Source organism: Microtus oregoni, unplaced genomic scaffold (genome assembly GCF_018167655.1).
Source record: "Microtus oregoni isolate MIOR12 unplaced genomic scaffold, Mior012 000016F_ref0000370, whole genome shotgun sequence".
NCBI lineage: Eukaryota > Metazoa > Chordata > Mammalia > Rodentia > Cricetidae > Microtus > Microtus oregoni.
In genome coordinates, this window is record NW_024543075.1 from 34,170,788 (window position 1) to 34,198,689 (window position 27,902).

The window sequence follows — 27,902 nt, forward strand, 5'->3', positions numbered from 1 at the left end:
CACGGTTGGTAAAGGATTTATTACGTGGCTGGGGGAGGTCTTCCCATTCTAAAAACAGAAAAGCACTTTCCACACCTTACCCACCCCAGTATTTGCAACTCTGACCCATGGCTGCAGCCTTACTCTGTGAACACCTTCCTTTCAGAGTTCCACACAGGGATGTCTTTTCCTCCATCCTCCAGAAATAAAACTTTCATTTCAACTCACCAGGTAACAAAGGCATATATCCTGGTTTCTGCAACATTTGGTAAGCTTGCAACAAAAACCATACATAGCAGCATGCTGCCTGCCAGAGACCAGGCTAGCCTGGGCAAGCCTTGCAGGAATGCAGTTTTCACATATGACAGGTGGAGCTGCACCACAATGAAGGAATCTCATTGCTCCAGTTTCAGACTCTGGATATAGCACAGGAAATGTCTCTTGGAGTTTAGTAAATATACAAATAGAAAAAAAAATTGCCTTAAGAAAACTTCACAAATGACTAAGCATCTGAAATGTTTTTATCACAGCTTTTATATATTACAAAGCTCCCCCACCCCCAGGAGTCTTGAATGAAACAAAACCTAGTCACTGTCATCTGATCCGTGCTCTGAGCCTCGGTCTGAGGCCTCATTGTTTGAGCCCTCTGGTTCTGATTCATTTCCAGAGCCTTGGCCAGAGCCCTCGTTGTCAGACCCCTGCTCCGACTCACGGTCCGACTCTGCACTTGGAGAAGCTGGGCGAGAATCATTTTCTGAACCTCCGGAAGGGCTTCTCCCAGACTGCACAGACTCATTGTCCGACTGCTCGGAGCCCGAGCGCCTTCTCTTTCTGGACGGCTGGTCACTGTCGGAATCCTCATCCGACTCCTGTCTTCCCGACCTCGGAGGGCTGCCCGCTTCACTGCCAGACTTGTTCTGGTTGTCATCTGACTCGCTCTCGGAGGAGGCCCGTCTACTGGGCCGCTCATCATCGTCGGAATCGCTGTTGCTGTTCCTGGGATGTCTGGAGGGGAGAGGCGTGGGTGAGACACTACAACACTCAGCAGCACTTTCTGCTATGGCTCATGCCTGGTGCTGGACACGGGGCTCCTGTGATACTTGTTTTTTGTGCTGTTCTGTAAATGTGAGCTTTTCAAAAGGGCAAAGGGTGGGAAGTCTTCAGCTGATCATATCAACAAATCCTAGGCACAAAGGTGAAACACCGGCCCTCTGATGGTGGCTGAGGCTCAGGAGTCCTAAGACTGGGACAACAGGCCACTCCCTGTCCTAGAACATCCATGTCAACAGACACCCGAAGAGTGGCCTCGCTGCTGTTCTAGGATTTGTGAAGGCACCAGGTCTTCACGAGGCTGGGGTTAAGGTTCATCAGCTTATTAGCTTCTGTCCCCACGTTCCACTGGGGGAACGTGAGGCAGCAGGAGCTGGTGGACGGCCTCCCGGAGCTCCAATAGGTTAGAACCATAAGGCCACTGAGAAGCTGCCTTAGACATCTTCCACAGCTCTGGCTTCCAGGACACATTTCAACACGACTCAGACCAGGAAGGGTGAGGGAGGTGAAATGTGCCACTCCCTTTAGAAGGGAAAACATCCCTGCGGACTGCAGAAAGGCTCCTGTGCCCAGCTGGAAAGAAGGAACCCTATGTGCACTATCTAGGCCAGGCCACTCTGAGAATATGGAGATGTGACCAAGAGGACAGCACTGACATCCACTCTGAGATCCAGTCTATATCAATGGGTCACTTCATTCAGCTGTCCCAATACTCAGACCCTTTTCATGATGACTGGGACAAGTTTAATTGATGCAAACGGCACAGCAAACTTATTTATTTCTAGTCAGATGCCTTGACTGTGGGCACAAGCCTGGCGGCAGTTCAGCCTCACAGCTCCCTTCCTAGACAATTCTGCACCTCTTCCACTGGCCTTAGACCCTTCACCAACAGGCCTGGGGACACAGTGAGGACAAGGGCCAACAACAGAGACAAAGAAGAGGATGCAGAGGGCTGGTTAGTAGCCACTTTGGCTTCCTACTGTTAGAATTTACCCTGGGAAAATTCTTGCCTTCATCAGATTGGGATTTACCCGCCATTAGAATTTACGGGGGGGGGGGGGGGGGGGCGTTCTTACCCTTCATCGGCAATTTTCAGTTTATCCTCATCTGAAGAATCATCACTCGATGATATAATGGCTTTGGATTTTATTTTTCCCTTCATTGAAGGAGGCAGGCGTTCTGGCTTGGGCTAGAGAATATGTCAAGCATGGCCCATTAGTTGAAATTCTCACATTATTGGGACATCTTATTAGACCAGGTTTATTATAGCAACAGAATCAACAGTCACCAAAGAAAACAAGCATTTATGTTGGAAGAAGTTGCAGAATAAGTGTACGGCGGCACCCCATCAGTCTAACACACACACACACACACACGGGGGGGGGGGGGGGGCGGGGCGCAGGAAGACAGCTCTAGAACTTACAGCTTTCTTCTTCTCTGCTCTTGGTGGACGGCGCTTCTTTGGTTTGGGGCCATTTTCTGTTTCATCATCGTCAGATCCCTCTTCTCCCTTCTGAGGTCTTAAACAGTGAACAACAACAAGAGCTTGTTAGGAGGTTTGGACCTCCAGGACTGAGGTTACCTTGCTACCGCAGTAGAACCTTTCAATATGGATGCTGACCTCAGCTCCACTACAGCTCAAGGCACAGGGCACACAGTCTGCCGACCACTGGTGTGCATGGCACCTGCTACTAACCCGTCCCTGTGCAGCTCCCTCCATCAACTCTACTGCTACCTGTGCTCGGTGCAGTGAGTGAGAAATGCCCTGGGTTTGGGATCCACATCTTCCCTACTCTTCCTTCCCAGCTGCCACCAAGATCCTTACCACAGCTATACCTGTGACCGTCTAATGGAGTCACAATTCTCTCTCAAGGATAACCAGCCAAGAGATACAGGCAGGCCTGGGTAAAAGAGCTGAAAGGAGATTCCTGGGCAGGAAAGCTTGGGGCACCCTGGACCTCAAGACAGATGGCAGCAGGCGGTGAAAAGACACTTTCCCAACCATTCACTCACAGCCCAGAGAGGAACGGGCTCAGTGATGCCAGGACTGCACTGGCATAGTCGGTACAGTTGCCACCCAGGCTGCTCACTTCACATCCGTGTCCAAAATACAAGAAAGCATGGTGCTGCACACCCATAATCCCAGTACAGGGGCAGAGACAAGTAGATCTCTGGAAGTTCAAGGCCAGCCTAGGTTACAGAGTGAATTCAAAGCCAGTTTGGGTACATGAGACCCTGCTTCAAGAAACAAAATGACAAGAAAGACAATGGTGACTGTCAGCTGTTTTCAGGGGACAAGTAGATATTCATGTAACTTAAGTCTGGGATACTGAAACAGGTTAAAGCAGGGAATTGGTTTAGGAAGATGGAGATTTATATTACAGAAAAGAAAGGTCTCCTGACTTTCTAGACACTTAGAACATTAATGAAGACATTACCTTCTTCTCCTCTTCTTCTTCCTCTCTCCACCTTCCTCCTCGTCACCTTCCTGTTCACTGCCACTGCCCTTCCTTCTCTTCTTCTTTTTGGATATAGGGAGGTCCTCATCGGTGTCGTCATTGACAAACTCATCAAATTCGCCTCCTTTCTTAGAGCGCTATGATCCAAGGAGACCACAGTCAGCTACTTCTAGGTAGTGACAGCACTGCTAGGGTGCGGAGAACCGTACAGCACCCTTGCAGGTCTCTGACAAGTGCAGGCCTTTGCTAAGTCACACGGAAGACGGGCGTGGCTAGGCCCGAATTTCAAGAGGAGTCCCACTATCTCAGATTTGGGAAATATCATCAACTACCTGAGGACTCAGCACAAGGCAAACACATCTTCAATCAGAAATGCATTTAACCCATTTAGCCCACAGAATGCAGAAAAGTATTGGTTGTTCACCCTCAAGATCACATGGCTGACTGGGAGCTGTGTGTCTCTGCAGCCATCCAACATTATAACAGAACTTCATGCCAAATACCTCAACTTGGCAAAAGACCAAGATTCAAAGTACAGTTCTACCGAATACTCATTTTTACACCATGTGAAGTCAAAGAAGTGTAAGGCAACCCATCATGAAAGCAGGACCACCTGGCTTGGTGAGGTCGGCAGCAGAATTGCAAAGCACGTGTGTGTCAAGACCTGTGTTCACCCACAGCCCCACACGCACCAAGAAGGCAGGGCCACTGCCCACACTGGACACTGCAATCCTGTGCTGGTAGAGGAAGTCGAGACTCAGGAACTAAGAACAGCCAACTAACTATGCTCTTCATTTCAGAAAGCCCAAAGGCAGACTGGACGTCCAGTCTAGTCTTACCCGCCCTCCACCTCCACCTCTTTTCTTCTCCTTTGTGGCTTCAGTCTCGCCAGTAAACATGAGGATATTTTTGGTCTTCTCCACATACTGGGCCCGCTGTTCCAAAAGTTTCTTTTGCTCTTCCTTTTCTCTGAGACGTTTCTCTTCCTAGAAGGGAGTATGGGGACTTATCAAAATGCTCTGAAAGTGACCAAACCACCAGAGAGAGTAGACAGAGGACTAGCTCCTAACAACGTGTGCACGCACCTGCTCTTTGAGAAGCTTCTGTCTTAAGAGCTCCTTCTCCTGCTCCTGCTTGGCCCGCAGCTCCCGTTCTTCCTCATCCTGCTTGCGTGCTCGGGCCACATGATACTGGGCCTGGCTCAGTAAGTCGGAGCACTGCCTAACATTTCAAATGCAGAGAAATAGCATGGCACTTAGGACACCTGCTTACTTAAACCCATGCCCATGCTATTAACTGTGCTAAGTTCCCCAACTCAGGATTCCTGTTTTGATTCAATGACACAAGGTGTGTAAAGCAAACAAGTATTTCTCAGCTGGGGGTGGTGGCTCAGGCCTGTACTTCAGTCCCCGGAGGATCCTCAGTTCTAGCCTGGCTGCAGAGCAAGACTCTGCCTCAAAAGGACAACAGAAAGAAGAAAGAAAAAGGATTTGGCTACAACCTAAGTACTTACACTCCGTCAGTTTCCTCCAAGTCTGAAAGATGCTGTGGGGAGGGACGCCTCAAGGAGAGGCAACAAGTGACCCCAGAAGGCCAGGGGAATCACCGTGTTATGGCAACACTCTCCTAAGTATTTGGTGTGGACCAAAACAACCACTTCCCACAAAGCCACTTGTGTGTAAACAGGCATTACCTGGCTTCAGAGGCAGCAAGAGCCAAATCGAATCTCATTTTATCTCCTACTTTACTCAAGTAACTGAAGTATCTAAAAGGAAAAGAGAAGATATTTCACTAATGCTATCATTAATACCCTCAAGGTTTAATAAACAGAAGTCCATCAAGAAAGGCAAAAATATATTTAATACTATCAGTAAACAAACAGTAAGTTTACTAAGTATCAGCACCATGGGTGGGGCTTAGGTCAGGACAGCGCTCATACTTCAGATGAGGTAAGAAACATTAACAGAGATGAACATAAGCACAGCTGATCAATCATAGATGTGGGGTTTTCATTTTAGCAGACACTGAATTGCTAAGTCCTATAAGGCTAAACACATTTGAACTGCGCTGAATAAATCTGGTAAGCAGTAAGTGATAAGATCTTAATCCTAGCTTATGAAAACCAATATTCCATAGAGACACCAGCACAAGTGGAGACTAAATAGTTCACATGTGTAAAATGCTGGCTCGTACTGCTGAGAGGTTAATGGAAAATCTAGGGCAAGCCCGCAGCTAGCCAGTTAGGTCTAGGGATCAGGCTTCCAGAGCCCAGCGTGGCAGCACTCTGCTTAGAATTGGGCGCCACCACATGGTAGCTGTGAGCTTTCCTACACTAACCTGTGCTAGACCCCCAATGCTTGCTCTCCACCAATGGTTATTTTTTGAGGGAAGTCAATTTTTTTGTGTGTCTTTTGAGATAGTTTCACTTAAAAGCCTTTCTTCTTCAGAACTCTTACCGGTGTGCAAGCTCCAGCTCTTTCACAGCATTAAGGACTTCCTTCAGATTACTTTTTTCATCTTTTAGGACAGAGGTAGCTAATCTTTGCAAGACCAAGGCCACATTAAACATCAGAACCGTATCACTGGGTGCCACATGTCTGGCCTGTAAGCAGAAAGCAAAGCAATAACTTCTTATGGCTGAACAGCACAACAGGGATGTTAACATGTAGGAAGCAGGTAGCAGGCAGGGGTGAGGGCAGGCAGAGTCCCGTCACCTTCAGCAGAGTTTGCTTGCACTCCTGTAACTTGCCGCACTTGAAGAGGGCCCGGGCCAGGTAGAGCACGACTTCAGTGTTCTGGTGCTTATAGAACTTCCTGAGGCAGTTCTCATACTACAGAATGGGAATGGTAGTTAGAGACAGCCGGCAGAAGTCTATTTTCATGCTATGTCAGATTTCAAAGCAGTTTTAAGACTCTGAAAAGATACTCACTCTGGTTAATTTCAGAGAATAATCTGGACTTGACTACTGACATTTGCCAGTATACATTTTTACAACATAAAAATCTGACCACAGAAAAACTAGATTCAAAGTAGTTTTTTCACTTGAAATTTGAACCAATGGAGAATGGAAGGGTAAAGAGACTAAGTCTGTCTGTCTGTCTCGCCTTCAGCACCCTTTCTTCTATCTTTAGGACAGTATCTAGAATCCAGCTTCCCAGCACTATGACAAATTATATCCTGGCTCCTGTGCGTGACATCCTTTAACACCGTCCTCTTGAGATCTAGTGGCGATGAGCAGAGGAAGTTATCTTGTTAACTTCAGTTCATTTGCTGCTCAGACTAACAAATGAATATCTGAGTTAATTTTTTTTTGTTTTTTTACTCTAATATGTGTGGTATGTACCTCAAATGTATGGCAGAGGTGGCTACAGAGGCCAGAAGAGGATGTCAGGTATTCTGACCTATCACTTGCTGCCTTACCTCCTTGAGCTGGGACTTCTCATGGAACCGAGAGCTTGCCACACACACACTGCCCCAGTGACCCTCCTGTCTAGCTCCGACAGCAGTGGGATTACAAACAGGCATGGTCAGACTTTACATGGGTATCTGAACTTTTAGGTCCTCACAACTATGCAACAAGCGCTCACACCGAGTCATCTCCCGAGCCCCCAGGGCTAATTTTTATTTAAACGTGACACTTTTTATTTTTTATTTTATTTTATTTTTTTTATAGTACTTGAAGTCTTTTTTTTAATATTTATTTATTATGTATACAATATTCTGTCTGTGTGCATGCCTGCAGGCCAGAAGAGGGCACCAGACCTCATTAAAGATGGTTGTGAGCCACCATGTGGTTGCCGGGAATTGAACTCAGGACCTTTGGAAGAGCAGGCAATGCTCTTAACCGCTGAGCCATCTCTCCAGCCCCAACGTGACACTTTTTAACCACAAGCATACAACCTGTTACAGGCAACTGACAAAGTAATTTCATGGGAAATGGTAAGACAGTTTTCCCAGGAATACCCCTGATGACTAAGTTGCATTTCTAGAAGGCAGTGTTGCTATTCTGCAGACTGGATGGTTTATCACTCAGCACCCATAGTCACGTGGTTCATAACAGCTTCTAGCTCCAGCTCCAGGAGATCAATGCCTTTTCTCTGGCCTCTTCAGGCACAGACAGACAGACAGACAGACACACACACACACGCACATGGCATACTTTCATACAACACACACACAAGTAAAAGTAAATCTTAAAAGGTAAATCATTTAAACTGGGTGGTTGTGGTGCACAACTTTAATTCCAGTACTCTCAGGCAGAGGCAAGTGGATCTGAGTTCAAGGACAGTCTGGTCTACAAAGTGATCCAGGACAGCCAAGGATGCACAGAGAAACCCTATCTCAAAAACCAAACCAAACCAACCAACCAAACAAAAAAGATAAACCATTTAAATTGAGGGCAGTTGTATGAGGCTATAATCCCATGTACTTGGGAGGCTGAAGTGGGAGGACTCTTAAATAAAGGCACTTAAAAGATCACCTAGGGCAATACAGAGAGACTGTTAACAATAAAACAACAAACAAAACAAAACAAACCATTAACAATAAAATCACTTAACATTTCTGAAACTGGACTCACTTCAGGAACTGAAAGAATAAACACTAAACCCTGTTGGTTAGTGGACACTTGTTCTTCATGTTAGTGCCTTGTTCTTTTCATATTAGATCCTCACAAAATCCTGACCCCCACACTTTATAGAGAGGGAAACGGTCAAAGAGGACACTTTCTGGGGTGCACTCCTGGCACTGGGACTCACATCTCCCCGGCTTGGTCATTACATGGTTACAAACTCTGAACAGACAGTATCAGAGGAGATCTCAGAAGTCCATGACTGGCCCAAATGACATGCAAACATCTGGAGAGGCAAAGACTTTACCATCTGAACGGCACTGATGTACTGCTTCTGCTCCACGTAGATGTGTGCTAAGTTCAGCCACACATCACTGATATCTGCTGTTGCTTCTCTCACTTGGGCAAACACATCACGAGCTTCACGGAAGTATCCCTTGTGAGCCAAAACTGCTCCTAAAGTTACACAAAGGCTGACATTGAGAATGTCGTAACCTCTGCCAAAACAACTGAAAGTCCAATAGTAAAACAGCACTAATTTCACCAATCACTATGAACCAAGGCTTCTACTTACCTATGCCATTGGCAGCATACAGGTTCTTGGCATCATTTCTGAGGACTTGTTTGTAGATGGCCAGGGCACGGTCTTGATGACGCTTTTCCTATAAGAAAGAAGAATTACTGGAAAATTCAACAAGGACACAGATAGCAATCTTGCTGAAGGAGACAAAGGGGATTACCTTTTCTCGGTCTCGGGTTGGCTGGTGCAAAGTCTGGAGCCACACATTGCCAAGAGCCAGCATAGAGTAAGTGTCACTCTGTGTGGCTGGCTGCTTTAATATCCTCTCAAACTTCTTCTGGCCTGGGCCCCACTCTTGTTTTGCCAGATGAAGGTTACCAATCAAAGACCAGGCATCCGGGTGATCCTATGTAAGCATAAAGAAGTAAACTTTCCATCTGAGATCTGAGAAATAAGTCATCTTACAATAGCTAATAGTTGAAGACGTTTACAGCTACACTACAGTGGTGGTTTTCACTGTGAATTCAGACCAATTAGTGAGTTTCAAGATCAATTTAGTGTCCTATCAGCATACAAAGCGCAACAGAATGGAAAGAAGTAAAAACAACAGTGGACTGCCAGGCCGTAGGAGCAGATAACAACTTGTAAACCTGTCTTTCAGGCTCCAGACTGCAGTGTGCAGTCTCCTCTTCCTGGGAGCCACAATCAGAACTGAAATCACCTACGGAATGCTAAGACACTGACTCTGGAAACATTCTCGGCAGGCCACTGGGCTGAGTGCAGGTGAAAGGCCAGGACACACACCAGGAAGGGAAAAATAGGAGGGAAATAGTTCTATATATTAAAAAAAAAAAAGGGGGGTGCTGATTATAACATGATTAATTATACAAACTATTATACTCTTTTTTAAAAAAATATTTATTTATTAATTTTGTATACAGTGTTAGTTTCCATGTTTGCCTACATTTCAGAAGAGGGCATCAGACCTCATTACAGATGGTTGTGAGCCACCATGAGGTTGCTAGGAATTGAACTCAGGACCTCTGGAAGAACAGTCAGTGTTCTTAACCTCTGAGCCATCTCTCCAACCCTATGATACTCTTTAAAGTCTTTAATAAGTGAAACAAACAAAACCAAAACAAGCCATTAAACACAGATGCCATGGATTAGAAACATCACAGCTATTACACGGACAGACTGATTTTGCAGGTAAAAAGTGAATACCACCAACCTGATTGATCTGAAGGGCTTCCTTAAACCAATCTGAAGCTTCATAGAAGTTTCCTTTATCTCTGGCCATGGCTCCTAGGCGCAGATAGCCTGAAAGTGCACATTTAATTCATCTTCACTATCTCAGGTCTAAAGGGGTCCTAACACCAAAGTCTTCCTTTCGGAACAGTTATGCTTTATGACTGCTTTCAGACAGAGGAGAGAAAAGCCTCATATATGAAGACACATGACACCTCACTGTAGCTAGGCAAAAGAGAAACTGCACCACTAGATCAATCTTTCTTTTTTCCTTTTTCTCTTTCGAGACAGGGTCCTACTATGTACCTCTGGATGGTCCTCTGGAGTGCTGGGAGTAAAGATGTGTGCACACACCTGGCCAGGGTCACTGTGCACACAAACACTGATGCCCTGTCAAGCTGCTCTCTGAAGCGGCTGCTTGGTCACCACCAGTATGGGCATCAAGTAGTGGATGATCCACACCTGGGCTGGGTGGAGCAGAGCAGCCTAAGGTTTCACCACAACACCCAGAATGGTGCACAATTTGAACTCAGGAGTTATTTAAGGAATTTTTCATATAGTATTTTGAGAGCAGACTTGAGTGTAGGCAAAATGAAACTACAGAGAGTGGAACCTTGGAAAAGAAAGACTTTCCACAAAGCATATATAGGTTAACTTAAAATGTCAGTAATTTATAGTGCCCACTGTAAAAACTCAAATTAGTAGATTTTAGTAATAACTATTTCAAGAAAAAAAACTACTGTCTTACTATCACACAATGTAAAAATGTTGGTGCAAAGTTAAGGTAACTTACAAACTATGCCTGTTATAAAACATGCCAGGGGCTGCAGCTGGCTCACCTGGCAGAGGCACAATCTGCCACTCAACGCAGCTCAAGAGGCTGTTGCTGATCCTTTTATTTTCCAGTAAATGAAACTGCACCTTGTTTTATTCCACTTTTTGAGACAAGGCCTCATACATGGCCACGGTGGGTCTCAAACCTGCTAGGTAGGGGAGCTGGCCTTAAATCCCTGATGCTCCTGCCTCTGCTTCCTGAGCACCAGTACTACAGATGAGAACTACCCCCTCAGGCTGCATCTTTTTTTAAGGAGACAAATTTGCCTTAGAGAAAAAAAGAGTATTAGACCTCTTAAAAAGTTATTGATTTTAACAAAGACTTTCTTTTCTAAATAAGTTTTCTGTTACTAAGAGAATTTAGGAATTTTATCACACAAAAGAAGCTTAAAATTCTTACAGTCAACGTAGTTAGGGTGCTCTCGTAAAATGTTTTTGTACAGTTTCTCTGCTTCGTGGAATTCACACATGGCCTCGTAGAGCCTGGCTAAATTGTAGGACGTGGTAACGGAGATGGCGTTGTAATAGTGTTCATCATGCTCGGCCTCTGCCTTTGCACGGTCCAGTGACGCCAGGAAGTATTTCTATGAGGTAGAAACGCGTTGTTATTGGATACGGCTGAGCAATATCCAGTGCCTGCAGCCTGGTCAAGCATAGAAAAAAAAGGAACGTTTCTGTTTTCCCACCTTTGCTTCTCCGAGGTTCCCAAGTCTAAAATGGAGGGCCCCAACATTATTCAGGATCTCAGGGGGGACATCGGCCTGCACCTTCTCCTGCAGGATGCGGGTGGCTGTTCCATAGGCTGAGAGGGCACCCTGCATTTTTACAGAGGACAGAGTAAGGTTTACTCACAGAACAAAGAGAAACACATCATTTAGGATATGAAAATTCGACGTCAATACCTGTATATCAGTCTGTTCTAAGATCTGAGCCAATTCAATCCAAGCTTCCACATCATCAGGATACTGTTCTGTGACCTTCTTCAAATGGCCCTAGGATAAATGAGATCATTAAAATGATGCTGTCAAAGTTTAAAACCAAGCAAACAAACCCTGGCTACTACAATCTGCTCATACTCCTGAGGCTTAGGGCAGCTAAGGTTTACAGCATACCTTGGCTATGTCTCGTTTCTCCTGATCTTCTGAAGCAGCATAGAGAGAGCCAAGAATTTTCATGGTTTCATAATTGTTGGGGTAAGCTTTCAAAACTTTCTCAAAGCACTGAGATGCATTCTCTTTGTCACCTCGATAGATATACATTTGTCCCAAACCAAAAAATGGTAGTACAAAGGAGGATGACGCAAACTGAGTGGCTTGATAGTAGTACTGAAAGGCTTGGTCATAGTCTTCCTGATAAATGAGAATAAAACAAGACAAGTAACAGGTACAAAAGTGGTCAGAAAACTGAAATCCTGTAATTAAAAGGACTAAATATTTAGAAAGGGGCTAATGGTCTTACCTGAACATGGAATGATCGAGCCAGCTGGTAGCAGCTTTCTGCCTGCATAGCCTCCACCTCTGTGTTGTGGAATGCATGGAGAGCCAGGTGCTGCACTTTACTATAATCCTGAAGTTGATGGCCAGAAAAATCAATTGAGTGATGTCAGAAGATTGCTTGAATAGTAGTTTATTTTAACTGGTAACATTTCATTAGCCATAAGGTATATTTTCATCTTCTCCCTAAATAGTTAAACTTTAGCACTGTAACAATTATAACCTAATACTTAATGAATAATCATTATGCTTCCATAACTGCAAGAAGTAAAGCATCAAACAGGACTAATGCAGTATTAAGTCTGAGTTATGAGGTCACCCTCAATTTACTCATCAAGAAAACAGACACAGGATAGAGACAGCTCAGATGGTAAGAGTTATGCAGTCACGGGGACATGAGTGCAGGTCCATCTCAAAAAATGAGGTGCGGGGGGCTAAAGAAATGACTCAGTGGGGCTGGAGGGATGGCTCAGCAGTTAAAGAGCACTGAGTTCAATTGCCAGCAAACATGGTGGCTCACAACCATCCATAATGAGATCTGGTGCCCTCTTCTGGCCTGCAGGCATACCTGCAGGCAGATCACTATATACATAATAGATCTTAAAAAAAGAAAAAGAAATGACTCAGCAATCAAGGGAACTTGCTGCTCTTGCAGAGGACCCAGGTTAGGTTTCCAGCCCCACATGGTGGCTTACAACCTTCTCTAATTCCAGTTACAGGGGATCCAATGCCCTCTTTTAATCTTCTTGGGCACCAGGCACCATGTGGTGCACATACATACACGCAGGCAAAACATTCATAAACACAAAAGATAAAAATAAATAAAATCTGCAAAAAAAAGGGTAAAGGGTTATAGAGGAAGATATCTGACACCAAACTCTTGCTTCCACACAACTGTAACTGTGTACTCATATGCACATGTTCATGTGCACACACATGCACAAGGAAGGGAGGAAGGGAGAGAGGGAGGGAGGACAGATCAGACTACTTACCTCCTAGGATAGATGTGACCATTACAGAATTAAGTACTGGGAATGCACTTTTAACAATGCTTGGGATTTAGTAAGCACTGAGTACGTGAGTAACCACAGGAACAGTACAGTAGCTCATATTAATAAAGTTGATATATTTTGTCAACTTTTACCTAAATTGTTACACAAGTATTTTAAAGTTCATAGTACAGTTTAGTCCCTGATTCCAATAAGGCAGGTTAAACTTCTCTGTTCATTGTGTAAAGATTTTGTCATCGGTGAGTGAGAGAGACATTTTCTTCAGCAGGATTTCTCTGGTAAGCTGCCCATAAGCTTGTAAACAATCCTTCACCCAAGTTGCTACGAGCAATACTAATTAGACTCATGGGTCACCAAATATAGGACAAAAAATCAGAGGGACTAATTGGAAAGAGGAAGAGATCAGCAGGAGGGGGATGAGAGGGAAATGGAGGTATATGATCAAGGCATATTATATACATATATGAAAATGTCAAGTGAAACCCATTATGTATGATTAATATATGCTAATAAAAACTTTAAAAATGAAAAACTTTTAGCAGTAGTATCTTGAATTTGGTATGCTAAGAAATCTAAAATACTGCTACTTCCACAAAATTATTGGAATTAATAGGTGGGATTAACAGGTAAAAATAAAGAGACTCTGGTGCGCATACAACAACTATAGCCAAATTCTATGAAGCAAGAGCGCCCCTAACTGGGCCTAACACAGCACTTGTTGTAGTCTACATGCTATGTCCTGACTCTCCAAAGGCTAAGGCTCTTCAACCTCTGCCTTTCCTCTTTCAACTACCCACACCCAGTCTAACACAAGAGCTTCTGCACTGTGGTGAAATCCCCCCTTTGCCACTTGATCACGTCCTTATTTCTCAATGAGCAGAGGCCTTTATGTTCACATTTACATGAGCTTACGTGCCTGTTTCTTTGAGTGCAGAAAGCAGTCTTACTTATCTTACATCTGATCACAGGTTGCACACAGTGCAAAGTGCCAATACATAATTAAGTCAGAGAATAAATAAATGTGTGCTCATCCCTGGCAACTATACAAACTCTAATTTGGAAATAAAAAAACAAAATGACATTTTCAAATTTCTTCCCAAATAAAACAAAACTCATGTACTCACTATACTCAAAAAATCAGATTTAAAAATCAAATAAGTGATTTTTTTACCTTCTTGAAGAAAAAGTGGTTTGCCAAGTGGTTCAGTACCATAGGGTTGCTAGGGTCGATAGTATAGGCTCTGGAAAGAAGCTGCACACCATTTTTGATAGAATCAGCCTAAAAGAAAACAGTGTGAGAATGGAGTGAAAGCATCTCATAACGAGCCCCGTCCAGCTTGCTCTAGCTTCTAGAAACAGGTCCCACGCCCGCAGTTCAACACCACAGGACAGTTTGCTATTCTTCATCAAGGATGTAAAGTTCCAAATAAGGAAGTCCCAAATTGTTTCAATTTAGTTTTTCTTAACAATGTATCAATGTATGTTTGGTGCCAGTCTTAACTTATGCTCACTCTGAGGCAAAGAACGGAAAACATATTTTAAAGACATTAATTTTAATTGGTATGTATGAGCTTTTTTTTTTTTTTTTTTTTTTTTTTTTTGGTTTTTCGAGACAGGGTTTCTCTGTGGTTTTGGAGCCTGTCCTGGAACTAGCTCTTGTAGACCAGGCTGGTCTCGAACTCACAGAGATCTGCCTGCCTCTGCCTCCCGAGTGCTGGGATTAAAGGCGTGCGCCACCACCGCCCGGCGGTATGTATGAGCATTTTGCCTGCATATGTGAATAACTTGTGTCTACAATGACCGTGGAGGTTGGCTGAAGGAATCAGATTTTCTGGAGCTGTAGTTATAGACAGTTGTGAGCTACAATAAGGGTGCTGGGAACTAAACTCAGGTCTTCTGCAGGAACAGCATGTGTTCTTAACTGCTGAGCTATCTCTCCAGCCCCCTTTTATGATATTTTAACATTCATTTGTGATGAAATCCCCATTTGAATCTCAGTGTTTGATTTTGTGTGTGAGCATGGGGGTGTGTGCGCCACTTCTCTTTCTTATGCAGTTCTTGCTTAAGGTTGTCTGAGTACTAGTCCAGCCCCGCTGTCTTCTTTAAATGGCGCCATTTTACCTTGCTAAAGGAGCACAGCTTCCTTCCTTTATGACACAGGGTCTCACCATTTATCTCTGGCTGGCCTGGAACCTTCTCTGTATACCAAAATGGCCCGAGACTCACAGGTCTGCCTACCTCTGTGTCCTGAGTGCTAGGATTGAAAGTATGACTCACCATGTCTGGTTTCAGAACAGGTTTTGTAGTCTGTGAGACCTTTTGTTTTTGGAAGAAAAGCTCCCTTCCCCTTTTACAATCCCAGGAGATAAATCATGATTGAGCTAAACTAGTCAAGATAGTCAATTCTCTTTCTCTAGAGACTAGCTAAGGCAGAAATTCTTACCAGGAACAGTGTTTGTTTTTGCCATCACTACCGTGGAGACGGTACTGACATTTAGCGGGTAAAGGAGCAGAGGTTGGTAAACATTGCACAACAGAGGGGACGCTTACTCACATAAAGAATTCTGCAGCTCAACTGTCAACAGTGAAACACCGAGAAACACTGGCAACCACTTGGACAATCAAATAAAGAGGTGGGACAGGAACCACCCTCATGTATCAGTCAGAACTTCTGAGAGAAAGCTTAGAGGAAAGCCTCTAGCTTCCTTCCCTCCTGCGAGACTAAAGGAATAACCTGGGGCTGCAACAACCATCTTAGAACTATTAAGTGACAGACACAGGGAAAAGTACACATTAAGGCGGGGCTGACATAAAGTTATTAAAAATCTCTGAGTCTGGTCATAGCCAGAACCTGGAAACAACCGAAATGCCCCTTGACCAAAGAATGGATAAGGAAAATGTGGTACATTTACAAAATGAATTACTACACAGCAGTAAAAATAACATCTTGAATTTTGCAGGAAAATGGATGAAGCTAGAAAACCATTTTGAGTGTGGCAACCCAGACACAGAAAGACAATTATCACATGTACTCACTCATAGGTGCTTTTTAAACATAAAGCAAAGAAAACCAGCCAACAAATCACAATCTCAGAGAACCTAGACAACAATGAGGACACTAAGAGAGACATACATAGATCTAATCTACAGGAAAGTAGAAAAAGACAAGATCTCCTGAGTAATTTGGGAGCATGGGGACTTTGGGGGGTGGGTTAAAGGGAAGGAGAGAGGCAGAAAGGGGAGCAGAGAAAAATGTAGCGCTCAATAAAAATAAAAAAAAATCTCTGAGTCTGACTACATTGTGATATCAAATTTGAGACCTTAGACACTATTAATGTTTAAGTTGAGTGCAGGTTTCTTACTTTGTCAGATGCATTGCAGACTGATTTATGGGCCTGCAATCGTTCATCTGAAATTCTAAACTTCAAAGATCTAAATCTATTTTTGAGGGGTGTAGGTGTGTGTGTGTCACATGTACACGTGTGCTGGTCATATAGCAAAATCACGTGGTAGGGACACCTTACCTAAGCTGTGAGGCTATCTTCATATGGCCATGCTGTAGAAATGTGCTTACTTTGGGGATGGTGCCTGCAGCAAGGCACATTTCCTTATCTATCACCTGAAATCTCGATTTCGAAAGCATAGCTTGTTCTAGCAGTCCTAGATAAAGGACAGTAGGCTCAACAAACCCAGAGCTAGAGACTATCTTTCCTCTCATACCTCTTTATTGTTGAGTTCTAGAACAGCCAGTCCAACCAGTGCTCCCACACACTTAGAGTTGAGTTCCAGCGCTCTGCTGAATGCTAGACGAGCTTTCTCCAGTTTGTTAAGTTTGACAAAGCAATGGCCCATTCCTAAACGAACTTCAGCTAAAAAATAAGTAAAATCAAGTCACTTGTCTTGTCAACCTAGAACACTTTAAAGTTCAATTTCCAGTATCTGGACTCCTTCTTAAGAACTGTTGGCCTACCACACATTTGATTTCACTAGTAGTTAGACCATACCATTCTAATCCTTCTCTCCTCTTACGGGAACCACTCTTCCCATACAGCAGAATAATTGTAATACTGGCATTCTTCCTATCATGTAGCATCCATTGCAGTAAACCAACACCACCGGCTCCATTTCTATTTAAAAATTATTATGTATACGTATGTGCACACATACACAGTGAACACACATATACACTGGTGCATTCATGAATAACCCCAGTATTTAAACAGAGAATAAAAAACCCATCAAGACCTTCAAGCTGTGTTGAGTACATACAGCTGCCGTCATTCACTTCTGAGCTATGCTGATACATCTACCTTATTTCAAGATCATAACGGAGCATACATATGTCTCTCCCTAAGGCAACACTACACTGGGCATGGGATCCAGTCTCATCTGTTTGAAGTGATAGTACAGCCTGTCATTTTTCCTGCATTATAATATTTTTCCTTTCTAGACCATTCTCAGCCATATTCAAACATTCTACCATCTTACAGAAATATTCCTTGCTTTCATTCCAGCTAACTCCTGTTCTTCCTAACAACAGACTCCTCAACTGATGAAACACTTGCTGCCTCCAGTTCTTTTCTGACATTTCCTCTGGCATCCACTCTAGTGAGGTGCATGCCTACCATTCCAGTAAAACTTTTGATCAAGATCACTAGTGATTTGTACTCTGCTAAATCCACCATCAATTCTGCCCGTTTCAGTGGCCTAACCATAGAATGCAACACAGTCATCACCTTCCCCTTGGGAAATGTTTCACATTCAAGGACATTACTGAGTTGTTTCTTGTCTCTGGCCACTCCTCAGTCTGCTTTTCTGAGTCTTCCACTTTTCTAACATCTATACTTTAGAGCAGCTATTCTCAACTCCTTTGGGAGTCAAAGGACCCTTTCACAGGGGCCGCCACGGTCAGCAGACAGCACAGACATTTACATTATATAACTCATAACAGTGGCAAAATCCCAGCTATGAAGTAGCAAAGAAAATAATTTTATGGTTGGGGTCACCACAACATGAGGAACTGTATTAAAGGGTCGCAGTATTAGGAAGTGAGAACCACTGCTTCAGTGTGCCAGGGCCCTCTTTCCTGTCTACACTTACTCCCCTTGTGTCTTCATGCACTCTCCAGGCTTTTGCACCATCAACATATTGGTGACTTCCAAGTCAATATGTTCAGTACAGACTTCTTTTATGAATTATGAGACAAAAGCCTGTCTTCTTGTGACTCAGATATTTCAACCTTTCAAGTCTAAAACTAGTTTCTCTTGGACTGTTTGCCAAATGTACTAAAATGTAACTCTACTCTTAAAACTGATTCTTGTTTTTTGTTTCAATCAGCTCTTCTTTCTTTTTTTTATGATTTTTTTAAAAAAGGATTTATTTATTAATTACGTATACAGGGTTTCTTCTTGCATGTATCCCTGCAGGTCAGAAGAGGGCACCAGATCTCATTACAGATGGTTGTGAGCCACCATGTGATTGTTGGGAATTGAACTCAGAACCTCTGGAAAAGCAGTCAGCGTTCTTAACCTCTGAGCCATCTCTCCAGCCCAGCTCTCTTTTCAAAATACTAGAATGTAACCACATGTACCACCCACCGTTACCACCCCAGCTGTGAGCTTTAATAGTCTGTAACGTGCACAACTGTGCACAGGAGCCTTCTCCCAAGTCCACAATACCTCTGGTCCTTGCCTAGCCACCCCACATCCTACTCGAGTCTGCGTCTAGTTCAACAATACTCTTAAACATAAGTCAGATCACACCATTCTTCTGCCCACAGCCCTCCAAGGCTTCTCATCTCTGTCAAAAGTTTGAAGTCTCCAATATAATCTTAGATGATCAACATGAAAAACATTGGGCAGCAAATGTGAGCTTATTTCTTACTACTTTCCATCCATCTCCACTCTGGCTACACTGGCATCCACAGTATTTCTCACAACCTGCTCTGCTCTTTCCGAGATAATACTCTCCCATCTATTTGTATTGTCTCATAGCCTTATTTTGTTTCCAGTTCTCAAGTTTCACCAATACCTTTCACAGTATCTATGTTTCTCACTTAATTCACTGGAATGTAAATTAAATGAGAGGGCAGGAACTTTTTTTTGTCTTTGGGTTTACTGCTACATTTTCTGCGTAGAACAGTTCCTGGCACATAGCTGATATACAACAAAACTATACTAAATGGAAAATATTTGGGAAGAAAGTAGCACAGGTCAAAAATATGATACAATCTGCCATACAGGTTTTTTTGGTTGGTTGTTTTGATTTTGAGACAGGGTTTCTCTGTGTAACAGCTGTAGCTGTCCTGGAACTCACTTCATAGACCAGGCTGGCCTCAAACTCCCAGAGATCTGTTTCCTCTGCCTCGTTAGTGCTGGGATTAAAGGCATGCATCACCACTGCCCAGCCAGGTTTTAAATCAAATAAAACATCAAGAAAAGAAAGAATCTTGTGTGTTGGGGATGGGGCATAAGGCTAATACTGGGTGTCTTCCTCGACCCTTCTCTGTTTGTCTATGCAGTCTCTCACCAATTCTGGTGAGTGTAGCTGGCTTGTGCCAGAATGCCATTTCTGCCCTGACTGTTGGGATTACAGATGGCTACCACACCTGCCTGGCTTTTCCACGGGAGCAGGAGATACAAATTTCAGGCCTTACTCTTAGGTAACAAGTACTTTTTTCACTGAGCCATTTCCCCAACCCCAGAACAAATAACCTTGATTCTGTCACTACATTACTCGTTAAATATCTTTTTATATTAATTTTCAACATTTTAAGTTGGATCACTAACAGCTTAGAATTAAAATTTTCCCTTACCTGGACATCCTGGGTTAGTACGCAATGCTTTTTTATAGTAAGCAAGAGCTCCTCTATAATCCTTCTTGTTAAATGAAATGCAAGCTTTCCCTGTGGTCATTTAAACAAGCAAAAAAAAAAAAAAAAAAACCACTATCAATTAACGAACACAAATCTGTTTTACACCTATTTATATCTCAGTAAGAAATACTTGAAAGTAGTGAACTAACATATTAAAATGTGTTTTCCATAGGTTGTGCATTAATTTAGTTCTAAAACTCTTTATGTAAAATAACAACATAAATAGCTAACTTGTAGTTACCTATGAAAAGATTATTTGTTGACTCTCTGGAAACAAACAATAACTTAGTCTACTTTGCTTTTGATTGCTGTGATAAACACCAGGACCAAAACAACTGGGGGAGGAAAGAACTTATTTTAGCTAATAGTTTAGTCTATCATGAAGGGAAGTTAGGGCAGGAACTCCAAGTGATGTGGGAGTCCCCTCTGTGTGCTGTGATTACCATTAATGAATAAAGAAACTGCTCTGGACCTATAGCAGGGCAGAACTCAGGTAGGAAGGGAAAGCTAGGCTGAATGCTGGGAGATAGAAGGGCGGAGTCAGGGAGAAGTCATGGAGCCACTGCCAGAGTCAGACATGCCGAAACTTTAGCCAATAAGTCACTGTCACGTGGCAATATACAGATTAATAAAAATGGGTTAAATATTAATATAAGAATTATCCAATAAGAAGGTAGAGCTAATGGGCCAAGCAGTGATTTAATACAGTTTCTGTGTGAAAATTTTGAGTCTAAGCTAGCTGGGTGGCTGGAAACTAACAAGCAGCCCTTCTTGCAATATCCAAGGAAAAGTCTGGAGGCAGAAACTAAAGCACCGGCCATGGAGGAATGCAACTTATTGGCTTGTTTCTCCCAACTTGCTCAGCCAGCTTTCTTTTTACCAAGCAAAACTACCCACCCAGGGGTGGCACGGCTCCTCTGTCAATTATCAATCAAAAAAATGTCCTACAGACATGCCTACAGGCAATCTGATAGAGGTTCCTTTTCCCATTTGACTCTATCTTGTGTCAAATTGATAAAACACTAACTAGGACTCTATATAGACACAAACTAACTTATTATATTCACATAATGTATATGCATATATATAACATACGTATATATTACAATATATAAAAACACATACATATTTTATAACATATAATTTATAAACAAAAGCTCTGACAAATTCTGACCAACTAGATTCCTACTATATATCTTTAACATTTACATACATTATAATTTAATATATATAAAACACACACACACACACAAGCTAATAAACTAGAGATTCCTCAGGTCCCTGCTGAAGAGCACTCACCAAGAAGGGCTGGAATATTGTTTGGAGACTGGTTAAGTACGAAATGAAACTGTGCATCAGCTTGATCCATTTTGTCACCTTCAAGGAGACAGAAGCAGGCTCTTCCCAACAAATGGTTCTGTAATATATAGACTTTACTAAGGCCAGAAACATTTACCAAATGCCAAGCAAGCACAGAGGGCAGAAGCACAGCATTCCTCTCTTAGTGGCCAGCATAACTACCATGAAGACAAATGAGCTTACCCTGAGATGAAAATCTGTGCTGGTAACAATGACAAAACAAAGGTCACAATTCTTAAAATCTGCTTGAAACTCACCTAAGAACACTGGGATTATGGATTCAACATGTACATATATACTAAATCTGTCCAGATTTAACAGTATAAGGACTAATACAATTCTGATTTTAATAAAACCTTCATGACTATATCAAGTTATTTTAGTAAAAACTCTTTTTACAAAGAATTTGCTACACACATATTTTGCTTTCATGTGGTAGTTTGGGCTCTCATAAATTCAGACAAATTTGACTTACCTGATCATACATAATAATTTTATCAGCCATTGTATACAACAAGGTTGCCTGTGTAATAAGGTCCTTCTTATTGTCTTTGTTCTTTTCTTTCCGAGCTTGTTGCACATAGTAGGCTGCCAATGTATCCAAGCAAGTCATCTGGTCTTTCTCATGGTCTCGATAGTCCAAGTTGCCATCTATCCGTGCTGCTTCCAGCAACTTTACGAACTCTTCCGTTTTCCCTTGCTTGTAGTACTCCAGCTAAAGGCAACGGATGAAATTAATATCACTAAATATGTGTCCACATACAAAAACTACACAAATATTTACAGAACCTTTATTTGTAATAGCAAAATTTGGAAGCCAACTATTGATTAACAAGTCAATAAACCAGCTGTTGTATATCTCTGTGATGAAAAGGAGTAAGCCACTAACAGCTACTACAACATAGATAAATCTCAAAATAATTATGCTCAAAGAAGCCTGTCCACCAAAGGAATATGTACTGTGTGATTCCACTTCCTTAAGACTCTAAAAAATACTTAGCAACAAACATGCAACTAGTGGGGCTGGAGACGGCTCAGGGGTTTAAGAGCCTGGCTGCTCTTCCAGAGGTCCTGAGTGGAGGCTGGAAACAGAAGGGCTGGGGAAGAACAGTGGAAAGAACTCTGGGGCGATGGTCACATTCACTGCCGTCACAGGTCCACCCAGACTTAATACTAAACGGTACAGTTCACACATAGTTTATCACAGGCCAACTAGACTTCAATAATGCTATTAAAACTGAAACCACAAAAGATATTTCTACTTCTCATCTAGTAACAGTTTAACCCCAGCACTGAGGAAACAGAGCCAGGTGGGTCCTGGAGCTTTTTGGCTAGTCACTCCAACTGAAATGGGGAGTTCCATGGTTAGTGAGACCTATCTCGAAAACAATGTGGAGCCAGATGTGGTGGCTCACACATTTAATCCCAGCATCTGAGAGGTAGGGTCAGATGGATCTCTACTAGTTTGAGGCCAGCCTGGTGGTCTATATAAGCTCTGGGCCAGTCAGGGCTATATGAAACCTGTCTCCAAAACAAAGGAGAAACAAACAGAAAATGTAGACAGCCAGTGTTGACCTCCACATACAAACACATGCATACACCATACATACTACCCTCACCCTCACAGTAAAGAATAAATAGAATCCTAGCTAGGGATATAAACTGCCTAGCACGCTACAAGAGACTTCTCTAAAACCAACTTGAGCTCTGGTTTTAGTTCTAACAAAAATTACCAGTAACTTTGGGACAGATGAGTAACCTCCCTAGGCATCTATTTCATGGAGCTACATGCCATTAATAACAAATTCTACCAATTAATAACAAGATTAATGGCTTAATCTCTAGGTGACAGAAAAACTTGACTCTTCTAGCCAAAAAGGCAATGTCTGTCAGTAATGCTACTTCTTTGTGTATCCACATGAGAATGGAAGATACTTTTTATTGTTTTTTATTTGGAAACAGTCTCAATATGTAGCCTAGAGTAGCTTCAAACATGTAATCCTCCTGCTTCAGACCCTAAAACACCTGCTTTTAGAAGTATGCCACTGCACCCCACTGGGAAGAAACTCTTTGAGCAGATGTCTCAGGAAACAAAAACACAGACAGACAGAAAGAACTATGATAAATTACAGTCTGTACAGCAAAGGAGTCAACAGAGTGAAGGAGATGGCTTACACAAAATCCTTGCCAGTCTAACAACAAGAGAATTCATCTCGAGAATACATAAAGAACTCAGACAACCACAAACACAAGAATAAGCAAGCCACTCAAAAACAGGCTAATACTGTGACAGATACTTTCCAAAAGGTTAGTACAAACTATTAAGTACATAGAAAATGTTCAGCATCTTTTGCCACCAGGAAAGTGTATATGAAAAGTACACTGTGAGCTGGGCACGGTGGCACAAACCTACAATCCCAGCGCTTGGGAGGTGAAGGTAGAAAAATCATGAGTTCAAAGCCAGCCAAATAGCAGGTTTGAGGCCAGCCTGGCCTATATGAGATTCTGTCCCAAATAACAACAGCATTACCCTAAACAACAACAGCAAACAAATCAGAGGATGGAAAGATGTTAAGAGCACTTGCTGCTCTTATAGGGGACCTGGGTTTGGTTACCAGCAAACTGAATGGCAACTAACAACTGTCCATACCTCCAGTTCTACAGGGTCCAATACCCTCTTCGGCCTCTGAAGGCATCAGGCACACATGTGGTACACAAGCATACATGCAGGCAAAGCACTCATACACATACAATATGAATAAATCTTTAAAAACAAAACAAACCCTCCAAAAATTAAAAATTAAATTTTAAAAATTATATACGGAGATACTATCTCACCCTAGTTAAAATAGCTATATTCAATAACAACAACGTTGGTAAGAACCATCTATACCACCTCTAGTCTTATTCCAAAGATAATAAAGTAGAATATATAAAGACTACCTGCAGCCTGGAGGGATGGCTCAGCCGTTAAAAAGGCTGGGCTCACAACCAAAATAAAGACTACCTGCACATTCCAAAAAAAAGTAATTTATTTATTTTTATTTCATGTGGATTGGTGTTTTGCCTGCATGTACATTTGTGTGAGGATACCAGCTCTCCTGGAACAGGAGTTACAGACAGTTGTAAGCTGCCATGTGGGTGCTAGAAATTGAACCCAGATCCTCTGAAAAAGCAACCAGTGCTCTTAACTGCTGAGCGATCTCTCTGGTTCCCAGTACATCCATGTTTAGTGTGGCACTAACACAACAGCCAAGCTATGGAATCAGCCTAGCTGTCTATCAGTAGATAAATGGTAGATATACATCCATAAGAGAGTGTTATCTGGCCAGACAGAATGAATCATGTCATATCCAGGAAATAAATGGAACTAGAGGCCGTATAAAAGGTTAAGCATTGTACAGATTTTTTTTTTGTATGTGAAGCTGGAATTGAGAAGAGAGAAAGAAAAGAAAGAGGATAACCTCAAAGTAGATGGATTACTAGAAGGGCAAGGGAAGTGAGAGGGTTGTTAGGATGGTAGATATGACCAACATATTCATATATGGAAATGTCTCAGAGAAATCCATTAACATGCATACTATGCACTAAGTATATATATATACTTAAAATGAATACGTGAAAGACTGAGCAGGAAGACTAAAAGTTCAAGGCCAGTCTGGTCAACTTAGTGAGACTCTGTCTCAAAATAAAAGGTAAAAACAAGGTGGGGATATAGCTTAGTAGATGAGTGTTTGCCTAGCATTTGCAAGGACCTAGGTTCAATTCCCAAGATACTTAAAAAAATATGCCCGATTCCAAACCTATTTTTCTGAACATCAAGATAATATTAGGAACTTCTTACGTATCATTATATGAAAGCCACTGTAGCTTCCCAGTTTAGGAATGGTGAGTACAGAGTTTATCTCACCACTTCTCATAAAAAGGAAACATGGTGCTAGGGAGCAGAGTGTAAAGTTTTGAAAGGCTTTTCAGCTTGGATTTCGTTGAGAATTTCCAGCAACATTCATATGATGGAGGCAGCAACAGATGTGACAAAAAAACACACGAACATAAGACTGAGATAAACTTCACTGCTATGCCTTAGCTTGGAGCCTAATCACCTTCGAGGAGTTTTAGAAGAAAAGCTACGAAAGCAATGCTTACACAGTCTATCTATCTATGCATAAGCCAAGCTTCCCCGAATCACCACTACGTAATTAAAACCTTGATGTAGATAACTATTTGCCTTAAATGAATCTTGTCTTTATCAACAGATATTAATTTCCCAGTGGAGTTGGGCAGCCTTTAATCTTAGCTCTCAGGAGGCAGAAAGGTGAATCTCTGAGAGTTCAAGGCCAGCCTGGTCTACAGAGCAAGTTCTAGGAGGCCCCAAAGTTACAAGAAACCCTGTCTTGAAAAACAACAACAAACCCCCAAAAAAACAAAAAACAAAACAAAACAAATATTTACCAGTGGAGCTGTTCTTAGGCTGTATAACTTTCATCGTTTTCTGTAGACCAGGTTGGCCTCAAACTCAGAGACTGACCTGCCTCTGCTTCCCCAGTGCTGGGATTAGGGCTGTACGCCACCGTGCCTGGCAACACGGATTTTTCACACAGATCATTTCATCATGTAAATTGATTTGATTTAATCATGTGGGCTATTACTGTACATGAAAACCAAAAGCACATATTCCCAATCAACAAATAATATACTATATGAATACTAACCGCCAAAGCAATCCATATGTGCAGTTGTGTGTGTTCCTGTTTCAAAATACTGATAACTTCATCTCCCTCCGGTAACTGATCGAAGTCAAGTTCAATGACCTAAAACACAAAATAAATGTTTTATCTCCTTTCTTAAAATTCACGATTTTTTGAATGTTCATCAATACACACTTTACAAAGGGTGTATATTCACTTTCAGTGGGGTGAACTAATACATGTTCATATTTAGGGACCACATGGCAAATAGGTTGTAATCTGATTTGGTGAGAGCACAGAGAAGCAGATAAACCCTGTTAGTTGTCCTCCCACCACTGAACTATAAAATTCCCAACTACGTGCTTATTCAAAAACAAAATGAAACCTTGTATAACTTATAATCCAATAAAGTGTTGATGCCATAGGTCTGGGATCTCGAGAAACACGACCCCAGAGGCCAGGCAAAGTTGAATGCCAACACAAATCATGGGGGCAGCGTTGTGTGTCATATACGTGCCTGAAATGTGGGCACCAAAAACAAGAAGAAAAGTGTTCTGGAATATATATATATATATATCCCAAGACTACCGGATTTTAGAAATAAATTCTACCTCGATCAAAAATTAAAGTGTGAAATATCCAGTGAAGCTTTTTTTTTTTTTTCGAGACAGGGTTTCTCTGTGGTTTTGAAGCCTGTCCTGGAACTAGCTCTTGTAGACCAGGCTGGTCTCAAACTCACAGAGATCCGCCTGCCTCTGCCTCCCGAGTGCTGGGATTAAAGGCGTGCGCCACCACCGCCCGGCTCCAGTGAAGCTTTATTCAGACAAACCGCACATCACCCGCGGTGGAGAGTGGGTCATGGCCACCCAGCACTCGGAGCGGCTAAATCTCGGGCCCCTTATCTCGCAGAGCGAGCTGTGTAACAGTGTGCCTAGACAGTCTCTTCTTCGAAGGCTCTAAGAGCGACCTCTGAGATCCCCAGGGAGGTTAAAAAAAAAAAAAAAGAAAGAAAAGAAAAGATTGCGAGTTTGAGCAGCAGGTAGACCGGGGGACATCGAGCGCCCTCTGCAATCGGTGAGGTTTACCCGGCGCTCACACCCCTGCCCCCGGAATTAGGAAGACAGCCGAGTCGAGGACTGTCAACAAGGAGAAGCTGCAGGCGAACTTTCGCGAAGTCCTTGCAGCCAGAAAGGCGAATAGGTGAACGGAGCCTCGGTCGAGGAGCTCTCCGCTCAGAAGCCAAGCGGAGCAAAGTCGGCGCTGGGATCGTCCAAGTTCACAGCCCTCCCCCGCTCAACACTCGGCACCCACCTCGTCAGTATCCCGGAGGGGAATCTCGATGGACCCTCGCGACATGGCGAGCTCGGGAAGAGGGCGCTCCTCACTCCACCGCTCGGCAGCTCGCTGTCCTGGCTTCCAGCCGTGTAGCGGTGACCGCACCTCACAGCGCACCGAGCCGCCTCAGCTCCGGCTTCTCCCTCTCGGTCGGCCGCTGAAACAACGAGCCTCTGACTGCGAGCGACCACTTCCGGAGGCCCCGCCCCCTGTCCCGGAAGCACTATCGGGAGGGCGTGTCCCGCGCGAGCTCCGCCCCGCGGCTCTGGCAGGTTCCCCTCTGGAAAGACTGATCTTTCTGAGGTTGGGGTGTCGGCCGCAGGTGACTCGAACGCGTTCGGGAGCCGACGTCAGCCCGAGAGTGGCCCGAACGGAGGTCAGCACAAGCCTGCGCCCAGGGAGAAGAGCGTGGAACGCAAAGCCACGCCCCGCGGCGGGGAAGGGCCTCCGATGACGAACTAGCACATGGGCGGGCCCTCGCC

At 43.1% G+C, this 27,902-nt stretch overlaps 1 protein-coding gene across 1 annotated transcript; it reads right to left on the reverse strand.

Moving 5' to 3' along the window:
• Positions 1-27,616, reverse strand: Ctr9 (CTR9 homolog, Paf1/RNA polymerase II complex component). Its single transcript, XM_041666984.1, has 25 exons — positions 27,397-27,616; positions 26,110-26,208; positions 21,873-22,112; positions 21,338-21,455; positions 19,979-20,068; positions 16,885-17,033; positions 14,336-14,443; positions 12,120-12,227; positions 11,774-12,010; positions 11,564-11,653; positions 11,348-11,476; positions 11,062-11,245; positions 9,811-9,899; positions 8,800-8,985; positions 8,634-8,721; positions 8,367-8,515; positions 6,203-6,319; positions 5,945-6,090; positions 5,182-5,253; positions 4,574-4,709; positions 4,328-4,474; positions 3,468-3,625; positions 2,453-2,549; positions 2,106-2,218; positions 1-984 (listed from the first exon to the last, which is right to left on the reverse strand). The coding sequence occupies exons 1-25, from the start codon at positions 27,439-27,441 to the stop codon at positions 564-566; spliced, it is 3,516 nt and encodes a 1,171-aa protein (XP_041522918.1). The 5' UTR covers positions 27,442-27,616; the 3' UTR covers positions 1-563.
• Positions 27,617-27,902: the final 286 nt, after the last annotated feature.